The 18,518-nt window shown below is 30.9% G+C and overlaps 2 protein-coding genes across 3 annotated transcripts in view; both read left to right on the forward strand.

The window, feature by feature from the left end:
• Nucleotides 1-4,766: 4,766 nt before the first annotated feature.
• Nucleotides 4,767-18,518, forward strand: part of LOC133188405 (amine sulfotransferase-like) — a 165,609-nt gene continuing 151,857 nt past the window's right edge. For both annotated transcript variants that reach the window (XM_061323818.1, XM_061323816.1), the window contains exon 1: nt 4,767-4,883. The gene's annotated coding sequence lies outside the window, so the exon portion shown is untranslated. The remainder of the gene's footprint in view (nt 4,884-18,518) is intronic.
• Nucleotides 5,462-13,013, forward strand: LOC133188406 (sulfotransferase 1E1-like). Its single transcript, XM_061323819.1, has 5 exons — nt 5,462-5,652; nt 8,861-9,181; nt 11,374-11,477; nt 11,579-11,762; nt 11,935-13,013. The coding sequence occupies exons 1-5, from the start codon at nt 5,472-5,474 to the stop codon at nt 12,045-12,047; spliced, it is 903 nt and encodes a 300-aa protein (XP_061179803.1). The 5' UTR covers nt 5,462-5,471; the 3' UTR covers nt 12,048-13,013.

The raw sequence follows: 18,518 nt of genomic DNA on the forward strand, positions 1-18,518 counted from the left end.
TTTAGAGCAGATCTAGTAATTTCGTAAAAGGGGGTGGGGGTCTAGACAGGATCTAGAAACGGTTTATATGCAGTCGAAAAAATGACACTTGTCCAATTCCACACATGGTATTCTTTTTATATTTAATACTCTAGCAGTGGCGTAGATGCCATTAGCACTTAAGGCACGTGCCTACACTTAATTTTTTCAGAAAAAAAACTTAGAGACAAAAATGTAAAAAAGAAAGAAAATAAATGACAAAATATCATTTTCGCCATCAATTGCTATAGAGATCATGAATGTATAAATAATCAACGATCTGTGCAAAGTAATAATAAGCCATTTTATAAGAAGTCCTACAGTGAAACAGATAGTTAACTAACTGTTTCACTGTAGGACTTCTTATAAAATGTCTTGAAAATTTCTATATGCAAGTACATGTAATTAAATATAGATAGAAAACTCCCCTGACGCTCACAGGTTATGTTATGTGTGGTATTAATTTTCATTTTAATTAATAATTAATTAATTTGAATTAACAGCAATTAACTTTTTTTTATGGCTGTCCACCCGAATTTACCACTTCTTTGTGGGTAGACTAGTTTTTTTGTGAAAAAATAATTATATTTGTTGAATATTTATTGTAAAACATTGCTTTTTGTCTGATTATTTTTGAATACTTTTTTAAATAACTTTTTTCATCATGTTCTAAATTTGATTAAGTCGAAAAAATATGAAAACCCTTCTAACTAAAGATTTCTGGTTAAAAAGTTGGACAGCACTTTCTGAGCATTTCTACTAAAATATGAGATTTCATTTTAAAAAGACTCAAAATTTTTATGTATTTTAAACGCCCAGAATTTGTCACCCAGGGGTCTCAAAATTGTGAAATCCATTTTCCGCCGGGGGTTCGCCCCTGAACCCCCTACCACTTGTAACATTAGAACATTAAAAAAAAAAACTTAACAGATGTCCCATAGAGAAAGGAGAGATCCAACCCAAAGAAGGCCACCGTGCGCAAAACGGGGCATCCCCTCGCAAAAGAAAAAAAACCCATTGATCCCGATATAAAATATATATTATTTTCGAGTATAAGCACGCATTCACTTATCCACAAACACGCGCGTTACTTTATCCCCTCTAACTTTGTTACGAGGAGATAATAACACCCCATGTATTTTCTGTATCACCGAAGAATTCTAATGGGAAATTAATTCAAATACACCAAATGTGTAAATTTTTTTTTTTGTTGTTGTTGTTGTTGTTGTTGTTGTTGTTGTTTTGTTTTGTTTTGTTTTGTTTTTTTACACATTTATTCCGTTCATAAAAAGTCATAAATAAAGAAAAAGTTCGCTACTACTAAGCGGATTTTTTTTATTAACGTTTTTTAAATACTTTAATAAAAAAAAGTTTAAATAATTAAGTTTCCATTGTCCATACAATTCATGATCAATTACTTCGCCTGTACAGTTATGGAGTAGAAAGATTAAAAAGAGGCACATAGTAATCTCAAAGGATTGTCATATAAAAGTTTATTCAGTGAAAATTGAAACTTTTTGTCAACTTCTTTTTTAAGTAAATCACATTTAATCAAAAGCATTTATAAATGCTTCTGTACTTTGATCTTTTTTTTCTTTTCTTTTTTTTTTCTTTTTTTTTTAGGCCCTGTAGCTTCGACGCTACTGCTGTATCACTTGGACACAAGAATAGTGCATCAGTTCTTGAAAAGGGCCGTTTCTGTTATCTCAATAAGAAAACATATGGAATTCTTTCCTGTAAAAAACAGATTCTTAATGAATTGGCAAAGTTCTCGCTATCATATTGCAAGGTACTAATTCTCACCTGCTGGACATACAAATATAGCCGGCAGTCAGATGACATATTTAAGCTTATTAAAGCTCGACATTTCAATCCTATAGAAAAATAAAATTCCTTGTAACATTGCGCTTCGCATGAAATTATAACCTCTCTGGATTCCTGGAATTGATAAATCTCGTCAGATATTAACAACTCATGTTATTGCAAGTCAATAATAACAACGATTGTCTGGTTCCCAACTCAGATTTACGGAGAGTTCTTTAAAACAAAGAGATGATTGTACTGCTCATGGCTCTTTTTTATATATGCACACTAAACCGGGCTGAACTTATCTGTGCGAATTGAAGTACAGTTGCATTACAATTTTTTATGAAATCTATTTGAAATTGAAACTGAATATCTTGCAAGACTTGAAGATATTTTTACGCAATTAAGGCCATCTATTCATCTTCCACTGTGACATCAGCTATATCCTGACACCTAAGCTTTTCATATTTCGATGCGATGAAATGTACATACAATCATGTATAAGTCTTAACCAGTAATTAAATATTAAGTCAACCACATGTGTATACTTTTTTGCATGAGGCGATGCGGTTAAGCAATATCCCACTGAATGTTTGAAACTCAACCGGTCCGCTCTAACGTGACTCTCTTCACAGGCGAATTAGTATCTGCTTTCGTCCTGAAAGCTAAAGGTAAAATAGGCAAACCATTTTTCCTAGTTATTGTTTCAAAAAAAAAAATTCTTTGAATCTCAAAATTAAAGAACATGACTCGTATTTTTGATTGCTATGACACAACTGGATTTTTTTTCTTTAAAAGCAGAAAGGTGTGAGTGTTTGTTTTTAAAATCATTTTCCTTAAAGTCATATACAGGTATAAACTTCAGTATCCCGGCATCAACAGAACTTCAGAAAATATCAAAATATCCGGGGTATCGAGATATCAGAGTTGAGACACGACGTCCAACATTTCAACGAGAAACGTGACTAATTTATTACATACATGACTTCTTTATAGTCAGTAAAAAAAAAAAATGCTTCCTTACATATTTCACGGTCATCAAAGTTTTACGTGAACCTCCGTTTTTTCCCGTTCTAAACATCACCAGACGAGTGCTTTTATTCTTTATCTTTCTCAAAATGTAGATTTCTTGATTGTCTTTGTTGTCGTACGATTGGTGTTAATGTGGTTGATGATTTTGAACATTTTCATAACATCTGAATATGACACTCATAACCACTTGTTACTAGTACTTTTTCTCTATCAGTGATTTATTCTCAAAAGATGTCGCCAATTCAGCATTTATCAGAAGTTCGTAATTTCTTTTGAACTTAATCTATTGTTTAATCTGTTGTTTCTTTTGTATGTTTCATAAATACTTTCAATCATAATATCACTGGCGATGGAACTGTTATTATCTTCAACATTGAGTATAATGCTGCTGGAAAAAGTCCACATTACCTGTTAATAATATTCCAAAACATATAGCAGTTCAATTTCAAGCCGGCTTTTATCGGAACAATTTAAGAAAATTGATAAAATAGTAATATTTGTCAGAGACTACTTTTTTAATGTATTTGTTTGATTATTGCAAAATTGTTTTTTTAAGCAAAATTTTCGTGGCACCCACTTCCTCCGTTTTTTTTTCCTTAGCATAATATTCTCTTGCTGTTAATTTAGTATAGAATTAATTATATAAGCCCCCCCCCTCCTTATTTGTTGTTGTAGTAGGAGGTTCGAATCTTCCATGTTACCAGTATCTATATCCTAAGAAAGATGGATTCACTTTTTTAATTTGAACTTTTACCGGTTGCCTTCTTATTCAGAGATTTTTTTGGCTTGTCGATTACCCCCCCCCCCCCCCCCCCCCACACACACACATTCGGAAATCGGCGCTTCATCCTGAGTTGGTCTGTGCATATCAATATGTTTAACTATGGAATAAAATTAAAATGACTTAATACATTTTACATGTAGGTATTTTTCAAAATGAAGAAGCACTTATAAAGAACGAATATTATTGAATTGATTTCTCTCTCTCTCATTCTCTGTCTATCTTTGAAAAAATATAAACGTTTATGTAGAATACTTTTTTAATATTAAGACTACTTAATATGAGTCAAATTTAAGCATTTGCAATTTGCCCAGAAAACAAATATACAGCATCTTTAGTTGTGCGTAATGTACAGACATCGCTATAAATCGCTCTACATACAATGCGTTCAAAATCACGTTGAGATTAATTATGTGATATCAAGTTAATTAAATACTTAAAAAGAATTATGAATGAATGCATATACTAAATAGTAACAATATAATTTATTAAAAATTTCCGTATCATATTTCATATAATTTGATTGGGGAGGGGGGTACGCTTGGAAATCCAATTTTATTTCTTGTTCACGACGCAGTCAACAAAAAAAAAATACTTCCGTGTTTTCAATACTGCAACTTTGACGTCGTTTTCTGTGCATTGTGACGTCAAAAGATAAGGGCCCTTTTCTCATGACGGCAGTCATATCATATTATGAATATTTCAGAGACGATCGACGAGAAAGCCTTAGATCCATACTCCATTTTAGTGCAGTACACAAAATCAAGGCAATCCATTAGGCGATGGCAACCAACCACAGCATTTGTATGGGGTTTATACCTGCTGTACAAACCTTTAGTGTAGAAGTAAGCTAGTACTAAAGGTACATATTAGTATGAAAACCTAAAGGTTAACGCAATTTTACATTATTATTAACGTTTTATTTGATAAGGATACTCTCTGAATCAATATAGAAGACTGAGATTACTTTTTGTTCAAACAGACTGAATGACCAGGCATATAGCACAGTGATAGCCAAAAATAGAACATGAAAGGTACAGATAATATGACACAAAAATTGGAGGGGTGAGAGAGTAATTAAATATCAAGCCCTCGATGACTACGTGCCTAAATACTTATCTCTCACTTAAAGGCATTAATCTCTTCCTAAGGTGTCCTTATATTCGAGAGTATTTATTTATAGCTACCCTGTCTGTTATGCAAAGATAATATATTTGCCTGTGGATATTTTGTTATTGTTGTTTAGGTATGTATGTATTTCTATAATTTTATTTTATATTGATCAATTGTGAAATGTAACATGTTAAAATTATAATAAGAACACATGTTTTTAATTGTTTTACAATAAATAAGTATTAAGTCCTAAATTTTGCACTTTCGAATCAATATTTCGCCATGTAAATTCAATTCACGTTAGATATATAAGACATTTACCTGTATATATTGTGGCATGAAAACAAGAATTAATTCAATAAGGAATAAAGACAAGGAATTGTCCTTAATATTCTGAAGTTTGCAATCTCTTTCTTCAATGATGAAATAAAAAATCTTCCGTATAAAAATGATATTAAAAAAATACTAGTGCTAATATATGATATTATTTTATTTGTGTTTGTAAATATTAAGCAAATGTATACAGTTGAGCCTCATCAATTTGGACGCTTGTTTTCCCATGTTAATCGTCCGAACCAATGAAGCATACTTTTATATTTGGAAGTTATAAATGTTAATTCGTTACGATCGAAAGGTAAAGTATCTGGATGATTCGTGTACAGATAACCGAAGTTCAACTTATTCTAAGAGATTTCTATTTCAGAGCTTTTTTTTAAAAGTAATGAAGGCTCTGTTGAATGAGAAAGGGAAACCATATGTAGAAGTGCTGGAGCATGATGGGTATTATTTTCCAGACCAATTAGGAGCTCAAAAGAATGTAAATGTCCCAGAGTTCCTGGCTGGCCTTAATGAACTCAATTTTAGAGATGACGAAATATGCGTAGTTTCGTATCCAAAGTCAGGTTAGCAAATCTACTTTCTATATATAATTATGTTCCCTAAGCGATGTTTAAGAATACATGTTTTAAACTTTTTTTCCTTATTTCTACTTCGGTACTTTTTTGTCTTTTTTCTTTCCTTTTCTTTCAAATACCTTTAGTATTATATGTGTATTTAACACGTAGGTATATGTCATGAGATATTATAACAAGATATATTCGAGAAATAAGGAAACAATTCTCACACGTGCTTGAAATTTGGTTAGATGAAGTTGTAAAGAGTTATTACGTTTGTAACAGGAAGTAGAACTCTTTAATAGATAAATCAACAAAGTTAATAGCCAACTTGGCTTAAAGTGGTACTACCCTAACAAAAAATACTATAGTAAACTATGGTTAACTATAGTTTACTATAGTTAACTATAGTAAATCAAAGTTCCAAAGTTTTTACTTTAGTAAATCAAAGTTCCAAAGTTTTCACTAAAGTAAATCAAAGTTCCAAAGTTTTCACTAAAGTAAATCAAAGTTCTAAAGTTTTCATTATAGTAAATTAATCAAAGTTTTTTTTTCATTTGTTTAATAACTTATGTATTTTTATAAATTCTTTTCGATTATTCAGCCGTTTTAGGGGAGGGGGTGTTTATGGGGTTGGTTGGGGCTGTTTTTTTTTGTTGTACATCTTTATTTAAATATACAAAGTAGATAATTCGAATGCAAATATTTACATTAATAAATTTAAAAAAAAAATACATGTTGACTGAAGTTGATGAAGCAGTTATTTTAATTCTAAATGACACACTTTTTTTTATAATATGTTATTTTTTCTCCATAAATAAGACTTACGTTACATCTGCATAACATTAAAATTAAATACATTGAAATAAATAATGCTTATTTATCGGCGCAGCGACAACCTTTACATTAAAATTCATATCTTGTACATTGTTCTTTTAGGGGAGGGGTCGGGTTTTTAAAATGTTCTCTAACGCTTTATGAATCTTAAACTTGAAATATCATAAAATGTAAAGAATGGGAATCAAGAACATAATTCCACGGGATTTATCGTACATAATCAAAGTTTCAAAGTTTTTACTGTAGTAAATCAAAGTTCCAAAGTTTTTACTATAGCAAATCAAAGTTCCAAAGTTTTTACTATAGTAAATCAAAGTTCCAAAGTTTTTACTATAGTAAATCAAAGTTCCAAAGTTTTCACTGTAGTAAATCAAAGTTCCAAAGTTTTTACCATAGTAAATCAAAGTTCCAAAGTTTTTACTTTGGTACTATAGTCATCTATAGTAAACTATAGTTAACTATAGTTTACTATAGTATTTTTTTGTTAGGGTATACCTCCAGTTATCAATGATCAACCCAGGTAAGGGGATTTCTGAACTATGATCAACGCTAAATGAAAACACAGTTGTAAGTTTTATTAATTTAATAAAGTAAGAATTAACCATTGTAAATGATAACAAATAATAAATAATGATCAAAATTTAACAAACAGAAAAGTCTTTGAAAATTGTACAGGATTAATAGGGCTTTATCAAAAATGTAATTTAATCTGGTAGGTGATTCACAATAATCTCAATGAATAATCTCAATAAATAAATAAGTAATTGAAAAATGTAATAGAAAATGGGAGGAATGTGGAAAAACTATGAAAAATAATTTATGTCCCTACTGGTGTTCCATACTTATGAAAGTTGTAAAAAATCCTATAAAATGAATGAATTAGAAAAGTGTAAAAGGAATGAGCTACATCACCCAATATGACTAATATCAACACTCCAGAGTTGAACTGAAAATATCAATGCTAATTCTAGGTTCTAAAAATAACTGACCCAGAAAATAATCAACACCCCAAAATAAATAATAAATAGTGGTTCTAGAAAATAAACCTGTTATCTACATATCCCTAGACCAGGCAGGACTTGGAAAGGGAAACTTAATTTACTTTAAATAACCTACATCCTAACCTATCATATAACTTTATTCTATAAAACCTACATCCTAACCTATCATAAAGTGCTCGCTCAGCTCGTGCTAAATGAAACCTATAATGCCGTGTACCTTGAGGTTGGCATAAAATCAGAGATAATGAGCCATGAGGCTTATCCCTAACCAAGCGAAGTAAACTGCTCGAACACGGGTTTAAATACCCTAGCAAGGTCCAAAATTAAAACCAATGACTATCAAAGATCCTAAAGCTAAGTTAACCAATCAGAACACAGCTATCAAAAGTACTATGGAAAGACTGCCAACATGGATGACACTTCCTGTTTAAAAAGTAAAACATGTGGAATGTCAACTCATGTCCTAACTTATAAACGACAAATAATAAAGGGGTTTTACGTAAGTAACAACTGAAAACAAATGATAAATAGAATAATCTGACTGAAATATCAGCAAATACTTGTAAAATATTATTTACAAAACGATGGCTATGAAATAAAAATCTAAACCACTACACGTTTTTAATAAGTCCCTGCATCATGATATCATAAAAATAAATTCAATAAAGGGCATGCATCCACATGTGATGAATTCTGATTTGTTCATATTTCGATGGCTGTATTTTTCTGAATTTCCAGGTAGATTCTGAAATTCTTTGAAATTTAAAATGTAGTCTTATATTATGAGACAATATAATGTGATTAATATGACAATTTTTGCTTTTGCATTAGCACTGAAATCTGATTGGCTTATACTAATATGGCTTTATCTGCGTTGTTATCCGAAAAATAAGGTATAAATGATGGGTCTAAAATACAAAATTTCATAAAACTTGTACGGAATGGAGCATAAAAAGGTTCTTAAAAAAATTCAATTAAACAATATTGAAAAATAAAATGTCACACACTTTCTGACTTAATTATTTTTGCTGTGTGGGTCAAATTAATGATTAGATAACCAAAGGCTTCTCTTTCTTTAAATTTTTAAAGAAGTGGATTTTACTATTATAAATAAATCTCACTAACTTACAATTTTTAAATGAATGTGTATCTGGCCAAATACTTTCTCATTCAAATTCTTTCATGTCCAAGAAAACACTTATTCCTGAAATTTCTTTAAAAGAATTCTTTGATTCTTGGGATTGGATGGAGGGACTGACATTCATACATCAACTTCTCTTTGTTCTTTGTTGGTAGAGGTAAAGAGATCTCTTTCATTGTAAGATTTCGAAAATTCATTAAAAGAATAAGTTAATGAATTTTTTTTCTTTCCAAATAAGGGACACATTGGACTTTTGAGATCTGTAACATGCTGAAGAGTGGACGATCAGAATTCATTGACACCTTGATACCGATCTTTGATTACAGTCCAAAAGAAGTGCTGAAATTTGTTCAGAGCAAAATTGGTGTCTATACATCACATTTCTATCCACGCCATATGCCAAAACAATTAATGAAGACGCGATGCAAAATAATCCATGTATATCGGAATCCAAAAGATGTTGCTGTGTCATACTTTAACTTCATAAAAAAACTAAACAATATTGATATCCAGGACATGAGCTTCTCTGAATTCCTGAGACATTTTGTCAGTGGAAACGGTAATGAACATTTTTTGAAACACTATATATATATATATATATATATATATATATATATATATATATATATATATATATATATATATATATATATATATATATATATATATATATATATATATATATATATATATATATATATGTGTGTGTGTGTGGGTGGGTGGGTGGGTGGGTGTGTGTGGGTGTGGGTGTTAAACAATTTTGCTATTTGAAACAATTTTTTTTCATGTTTTATACCCTGTATTGGTCCATTTATCGTAGAATGACTGATATGCAAGTTGTTTTTAACAGAATCTTAAGAGTTCTCATTGATATGCTTCCTCTGTTTAAATAATTCTATTAATAGATTTCTTTAAAGTTACAACTATCAAATGAATAATTGATAAATGCATCTTTAAGTCTTATGGTATGAATATACCACGGTTATTCAAATAATACGTACACAATAACGCTCTTCGTCATATTTTTATTTTTTTAGAAATTCTTCACCAATACATTACGATATGTTAAAACAACTTTTTTGTCGATGTTCAATTTCATTCTATTTGATCAAAAGAAAAACTTTAATTTAGTTTGAAATCAACATCTTTTGTGACCACACTTGACAGTGTAACCTCAAAACATGATTGCTTCTCAAAAATACTTCACCATTACATCTCGCACAGCCTTTGGCGCACCATCTACTCATTAGAATGTTTCTATAAGACTTGATATTTTGCTTGGCAACGTTAGTAATTTGTATATTTTTTTTTACCGCGTAACTCTTTAACAAGTTCCAAATAAGTGAAACGCCCTTCCGCAGTAATGTTAAGGCTTCCCGAAGTTCAAAACAGAACGCTTCATTGCAAGGTCGATGTTGATTTTTATTTGTGATTTATGTACTTAAGTAAGGTCAATTTATATAGAGAGTTCTCTAGGCTATATATAAACGTATTTGTTACGATATCACATGACCTCGTTGATTACGTGGCGGTCATTTCTACTTTTCTGAAGTGTTTCACATAAATCGCTTCGGCGCAGCTGATTAACACAATTATTATTAACTTTTTATCACATAAATAAACTTTTCGCTTCCTTGTGAACCCGAAATGTGCTTGGGAAAAGTTATTACAAAATATTTCATAATGAATTCCACTTACCGACAAATTACAGGGTATTTTCCACTCAATATCGTCATCTGTATTAAAACAAAGCCATCACACATTTTTCCCAAGCAAGATTCAGTTAGAGGGGAAACTCTTCTTGCACATTTCCACAAAAGATCTCAAATAAATCCTCATTAATCACCTGCGCCAGGCTCTTTTATACACATATTATAAATTCTACTTCTATCCACGGGTATAAAAAGGGTAAATGTCAAACGTATATTTTGCTATATATTTTGAACACGCTGACTTTTAAACAAGAGTAATAAAGCAAAGTTATCTAAAATATTCGGGTATATAAGATTTAAAAAAAAGATTAAAACACGTTTATTTTACACTAGCTTTCTGACACTTTGTATGCAGATTACAATAAGGTGTAAAGTTTATGATACTCTCCCCATCAAAACAGCTCAAGTTTGCAGTGACTTGACGTCATTTTCAATTATGACGTCATACATTTGTAGTTCATAGAAGTGAAGGCACAGAGTACACTGCGATATTCTCTGAGAAGCCTTAACGTACCTGCTTCAATTTCCTTGACGTTACTATCTCTTTTGACCAGATTTGTTTTACTGATATTAGTAATCCCTTTTCTTCTCAGGCCGTCTTCCGATTCAGAGTCTTCTTCACTCCTAATTTTCTTTTACCATTTCCATGTAAACACAAGTGCAGGGTTCATTTTTGATAATCTCCTGCTTCCTCAAGCAATTAAGTGTGTATTTTAGAGTTTTCCCGAGTGCCACTCAAAATTATGTCTGGTTCTCGCTGCTCTGTGATGTCATCTTTTTTCTCTCTGCTTTTTTCAATGAAGACTACCTGTCTTCTGTGACTGATACTTAACTAATTTTCATTTTGAAATTTATCATGATTTATTGAACTTTTGAAATCATTTTTTTAAGATTTATTGTTAAAACATGTCTACCGAATTTGGTTATCATATGACGTTAAATAGAATAATTACAAAATTCTACGTATTTTTTGAATGACACTTGTATTAGTATATTTTATTTACATAATATTAACATGGTGTTTCTCTGTTCAATTCAGTTCCTTGTGGGAGCTTGGTTAAATGGATTGAAGAATGGACGACATTTAAGAAAGAAAATCCAAACTATCCACTTCTAGAGATATCATATGAAGAAATGAAAAACGTAAAATTGCTGTTTGAAAAGACTTTCATATCCATATCTATTTGTATCCTTTATACAACCAAAGCAATCTCGATTAAAAAAATCTCTAATCTAAATTACAGAATCTGAAAGAAAGTGTTGAAAGAATTTCAAATTTTCTTGGTCTCGATTCTTCACCAGAGTTAATTGAGGATATAGCAAGGAAATGTGATTTTGATGTCATGTCTGCACATAAAAATTCGCATGTTCCAGAAAGAATGAAAACTATATCATCTCTTGAAAATACGCATATTTTCTACAGAAAAGGTTTGATATATTTCTTTGATTGTTTTCTTCTTTAAAAAAGTAATTGTGACGTATAAGGAAATAAACAGTTCAATTGTTTTTGTTATCAATCAAATTTTTTTAGATTTACGGACTTTATTAATGTACTGATCCGAAGTCGATAGATATTCAATACAAAATATGTTCTTATCAGGTGGGGTTGGAGATTGGAAGAACCATTTCACGGTGGCTGAAAACGAGGCTTTTGATAAGTCGATGGAAACCATATTACCTATACTAGGACTGAAAATAACTCATGAGCTGTAAATAGATTTAGAAGTTGATGAACCTTACAAAAGTGTACAGAAAATAATGTAAATAGCAGCATTTCGATGTGAAAAATGTAAACCTATAGGGTTTAGAACGGATATTTTATTTGAACATTTTAAACTTGGACTTTATTCATATCAGAATCATTTTAGTTATTAATGGTGAACTTAGTAGTGACAGTAAAATAAGATAAAAGGTTATTAAACAAGCATGTACATTATTAGTGTACCACATACGGTGACTTTATAAATGGAAAAGGGACTTTATGTTCACGAACTATAATTATCTTGTTAGAAAAAATTGGATTTTGTTGTTGGTACAATGAACTATAATTTTGTAAATCATTTTGTAATGGAATTGATCAGAATAGACCAATCAAGCCCATCGATACTAAGTAATAAAATTTGAACGGAAATGTAAAGTTACTATTAAGATTCTTGATTAAGAGTAATAAAATTGGGAACTTTGAAGCAGATAAGTAAAAGAGCCTAGGACTAGAACTGTGGTGCAGAGATGGAGACTGAGTCCATAAATATTATTAATGAAAGTATACCTGGATTGGAGGGTGGTGCCATGTTGGGGTTCATAGGTCAACGGACAGACCTACGGACTAAGCGTAGGTGGTAGGGTAATATTAAGTCAGGCAATGAAAAGTACTTTTATATCCGGGACCATGAATACCCTTTGAGCACAAAATACCCTGTTTTGTCGGAAAAAGGCACTTTTTCGGTTCTCTTTTCTTTGACTCTTTTGAAATACTTTTTGGACTCTAATTTTTTGGACCTCGCCTTAATTATTACTTTTGGAGTTTTAGTTCTACGCTCTTCTGAAATATTTGGGACGGATCTTTAAAACTTTTGCTATAACCAGTGTATTAGCCTATTCTGATGAGATTTCAGAAACTAGCATAATAAAATCTATACGATCACGGTAGTTTAATAAACTTTTCAAAAAACTTAAAAACTTTTTATTGGCTTACAAAAATTTGTAAATTAGTGCATGAGATTGTATAATGTACGTATGGTATTTTTCGCGTTTAAGGAAAGCGATTGCAAGGCGTCACGTGATCGACTCATGTGATGTTTAAAAAAAGAAAGTTTACGGTAACCATTTCCGAAATAAGGGGCGTGATATGATTGCGCCAATGACAAAAAGTCCTCATGGCAATATTTCCTGAACAGAGGAAGAATAAGACGTGACTGCAGAGTGTTGGGGAGCGTCGACGCAGATTTTTTCATTTACGTGTTTTGTTTTGACACGTCTAGCTTTTGTGTATATAGTTCTGAACATTGAAATTTATTTCATTAATAAATTGAATTTATATCTGGATCTTTATGTCCTCTTGTTTTAATTAATTAAAATATTAGAATTTACTATTGGATCTACGTCAACGTATATATTCATTTCCCTGAAGCTTCATACGGCGTGATTTTCTCAGTGATTAATGAATATGGATGAACAGATGAACGAATGCGATTTTGATATATACTTTATAGACTAGTTTGAGGTTGCATACTGGATATTCACATCTTCTTTTTATAATATTGCAGAGGAAATTTGTTTTCCTCTATAAGATCTTCTCTAGCATTTTTAACACTTACATCGGCCATGTAAACATTGAATCATCGGTGCATAGGTGTAAACATTTTGTTGTATAATGATATGCGTCGTATTTTGTCAAAAATTGTAACTGAACACACTTCTTCTGACAGAAAAGAAAAGTTTCTTTTTGCAAGTTTTCACAAATCTAGCAAAGAATAATTTTTAAAATAATAATTTTTGAAAATTCACGAGGACATGAACGAAAACGCTTCACGCCGGCATACTTTATGAAGCGAATAAGCACGAAGCGACGCAATTTTATATCATTCAACAATTATTTTTGAAACTAAAGTTTCTAGTTTTGACGTCAAGTGTGGAATTATGACGTCACAATGGAGATATTCTTGCTCCCTCATGTACTTGTGTACCTAGTTCATGAGAAAATGATGCGAAGAATATGAAGGAAAAATATTTGCAAATGTAAATATTAAATAGCAAATTACTATTTTTTGCAAAATAAGATATTAGGATTTTGATATATTTATTGCAGATACAAATTCTTTGAAATAACCCCTATTCATTCAATATGTTCAGACAGGTGTCTAACCCCCCCCCCCCTTCCAGGTCAAAGTGCAGAGACCTCGACGTTTGTTCAGCGCATGAACAATTGCCCCTTGGACCACTGTGTACCGGTTTAGAATATATATATATATATATATTTATATTGATATAATAACGGAATGAATGATTTGGAAACGCTGAAAAAAAAAAAAAAAAAAAAAAAACCAAAAAAAAAAAAAAAAAAAAAAACGAATGTGCATGTTAATTTCTTGAGTACATGATTTTTTATTTTTTTACTTTTATTCTGATTTACATATAAAATGAGCAACAAACGCAAGATTTCAGGCAAAAAAGTATTTATTAATCTATACATATTGTTTTTTCTTTAGTCTTTTTACAGACTATACATATTTAAGGTTCAGCAGCAAACCATCATACGAAAATTTATGAAATCTTAAAATATTTTAGGAAGGGGATGGGGGGGGGGGGGGTGATTGAAATGCATGTAGCTTCAAAGTAAATGTGATGACCTTACTTCTTATTTTAACCATAAGTCACTTATAATAATTTGAACAGAATATATTAGTTTTTGGAAAATTCATTGGGTAATTTTTTGTCAAGACGTTGAGAACTCCTCTTAAGGTGAAAATATTACTGCAAATTTACAATGAATACTCCCCAAAGCAGCGGTTGCATTACTACATCTATCAATAGTTTCCAATACAATTTTTATTTTCATTGAATATAACGCATATTATTTAATATCTAGTGGAATTTTTTTTATTTTGTTTCAATTTTGATACCTGTATGGGATATATAAAATTTCACCTCATAACTATCAAAATATTGAAAAACTGCGGTTACCATGGCAACCATATCATCCTTATAACCCTGATGACCATGGTTGAAATTTTCATATTATGATACCATTAACGTAAAGCAAATTATATGTAAAAATGAGAAAAATTCATGGAGCGGATTTTTTTCACGGACCCTTGCAATCGCTTCCTTAAGAGACCTTTATACACTGCATGATTAAGAGTTCTGATTTTGTGGTATTTTCATGCAGATAGAGTAATCTGCCCTTTGAGCTACAATAAAAGAAATTGAGATTTACAGTTTATTACTTCATTTGTGATCAAATCAAGCATTCATGACAGATTGAACACTTTATTTGCAGATATTTTGCCTACTTAGTAAACAGCATTGATTTCTGTTCATCAGTAAATCATTATCTTTGAACATTTTTCCTGTAGACAAATGCAAGGTCCCCTATGTTTGAAAATGACAGAAATATGCTTAATATTTACACCTTTACACACTTTAATTTTCTCAATGTCCAAAAACATTTTTCCTTTGGTATATAAAGGGTCCTTAATGACATTAAATATATGTAGAATGGGGGTTGTAGAATAAGCATAACATCCTCGATTATTTTCTCTGTACTTAGTTTTTATTAAGCTGGAATGATTTTTGAGATTGGCTAATGAAAAATGTAACATATTGTTAAACCTACTTTCTTGCTCTCATTTTAGGACTATTTCTTCATATTTCTTCATGGAAAGATCTTTTTAAATTGGACATAAATAAAGGTTGGATATGGAATATACAGTTTGCATGATAAAAAAAAATGAAATTATAATCTGATTACATTGAAAGTGATTATCTAATTTTGATGAAATTTTAATGGACTAAAACCTCTGTTTACCAGGTACTTAGATAATGTTGGCATGTGGCATGAAAACAAAAATTTATGCAGTAGCCTAGGGAATAAGAAAATCAATTTTACCCGTATCGTGAAATTTTAACACCATGGAATTAAAACGACTTGCAGTATATATATGGTTTGCATACATAGGATATAAATCTACTATCAAAATCACGACAAATCTTTGTACTTGTAACATTAATATGTTATTTTTTTTAATTCTATCTACTTGAGGTGAATTTAATTAATTGTTGAAAATTCTAGGTGCTAGGATATATTAAAAAACAGAAAATAAGAGTATTTCCAATAGCGATGGTTTTAATTTCATGCTGCAAGACATAATTTGAATTTCGTATAAGCATTTAAACGTTTTTAAAAATTAATGATAGAATTCAGTATGGGTTTAATTTCGCGGAAAAATGAAGAAACGCGAACATAGTGAAATTAAAACCATCGTGATTATTTGCCAATGTACAGAATATATATATATATATATATATATATATATATATATATATATATATATATATATATATATATATATATATATATATATATATATATATATATATATATATATATATATATATATATATATATATCACATTTTACAACAACTCTTAAACTAACATAACTGCCCTAAGTGAAGAAATATTAATATAGAAAGCACGAAGAAATTCATTTTTATAAGGATACCCAATTCAGCCCTAACCCGGGGTTGAACTCTCGACCTACGGAATCTGTCTCCTAGTAGTACAGGAACAGCGCGCTAGACCGGCTATCTAGGCAAGTCAAAAAAACTTACTTTCGATGCCGATGGAATTCTCTCGGCGCCGCCCTACACTACACGGTCATTGAGAATAGAAGTGAGATACAGTTATTTGGACATTAGTTTAGAGTTCAACTTCTGGTTGGGGCGGAAGTAGGTATCCTTATAAAAATGAATTTCTTTGTGCTTTCCATACACACACACACACACCCTCCCTCACCCCCCCCCACATATATATATATATATATATATATATATATATATATATATATATATATATATATATATATATATATATATATATATATATATATATTTGCAAGGAGATATTGAGGGTAAAATACTTAAAGAAAAAGGATTTGGGACTTTCCAATCACTTTGACATATACATTGTTCAACTGTATATATTTGCAAGGAAACTCACTACATGTGTATGTAAATGTATATTGGCAAGGAAACTCACTTCATCTGTATGATAAACAAAATGGCAAGGAAACCCTCTTCATGTCAAACTACTTATAAAAAATCCACTTCATATGTGAAAAATGTTTAATAATCTCAAGAATCACTAGACCAGAAAAGATAAAACCTATGTGAAAGGTTCAAGAAAATCATGTAGATTCTTAGCTGTTCAAATCATGGCCCTGGGGAAAGGGTTGGGCCACAATATTGATCAGTTTTAGATTGATATATATAACGAAAAATCTTTAAACCGTTAAATCACGAACCACGGGACCAGAAAAGTTGAAACTGAAGTGAGATAGTGTAAATTCTAAATTATTTAAATGATGAGCCACGGGGATAGCATGGGACTACAAGAAGGGATCGAAGTTTTACATTGGAATTCTCTTTTTTTCCAGTATACAAGCATTATGTAAAATTTGTTCCTGATTTTAGCCAACTCTAAACCGGGATCCATAATTTTAAAAAGAAAATGAAATACACTCAACATGGGATTGGTTGCAAATTAATGAATTAATGAATTTATTGTGGTGTTTACCTTTTGTATGTATATAGAAAAAAAATCTTTTCCAGAGCAGCAAAGCCATGTAAGACACATCGATATTGAAACATTCCCATGATGTGTGGATTCAAGTTCAATTATGTCTTGTCCATTTGGGGCTAGCATGGGGCCACAATATGAGATCAAATTTTTCAAATGAATAAAGAGGAAAAACACTCTTTTTAAAAATCTTTTGATGAAGATGATCAGGACCAAGGTCACTTAGATCTTTGTTTTAGTTGAAGCAGAATAAGAACAAATAATTTATGTCCTTCCTTTTTCAGTTAAACAAATATCTTTCTGTATTTTTTATCTCAAAAATGTTGACATTGCTCTTCTCAATATGAAAAGATATAAATCATCTTTATACACAAATCTGTTTTTTTTTTATGAAAAACAAAGTAAAGAATAAAAGCAGGATACACATGCATTAAGTTTGAACAAGGGGGCCATGGGCCACAACGCTCACCTGCGTACTCTTGACCCTGCTGTTTTAGAACAGTGGTCCCACCCCAGAGCCATGATTTGAACATTCTTGAATATAAATGTTCTGAGATGCTTGCATCATTACTAATATGACTAATCATGATCATGCATATTTATATAAGATTTTTTTTTAATTTTAAAAAATTTTCCGCTACTGAGGCAACACCCTACCCCAAGTTTCGGTTTGAGAAAAAACCCTTGAATTTGCATGACTTCAGGATGTTCGCTCATTAATATCAATAACCATGGCCCGTATGTTCTGAAGATGATTTTCAAAGATTCCAAGAATATTCCTGTTAAACTTTCATCCCTTATAATGGCCCCACCCTATCAGGGGCTTTGATGTGAACAAACTTGAATCTACATAAGTTGAGATAACTTGCATATTAATGGCCCTGC

Source organism: Saccostrea echinata, unplaced genomic scaffold (genome assembly GCF_033153115.1).
Source record: "Saccostrea echinata isolate AGI-Se365-2 ecotype Australia unplaced genomic scaffold, CSIRO_AGI_Sech_v1 ptg000016l, whole genome shotgun sequence".
Taxonomy (NCBI): domain Eukaryota; kingdom Metazoa; phylum Mollusca; class Bivalvia; order Ostreida; family Ostreidae; genus Saccostrea; species Saccostrea echinata.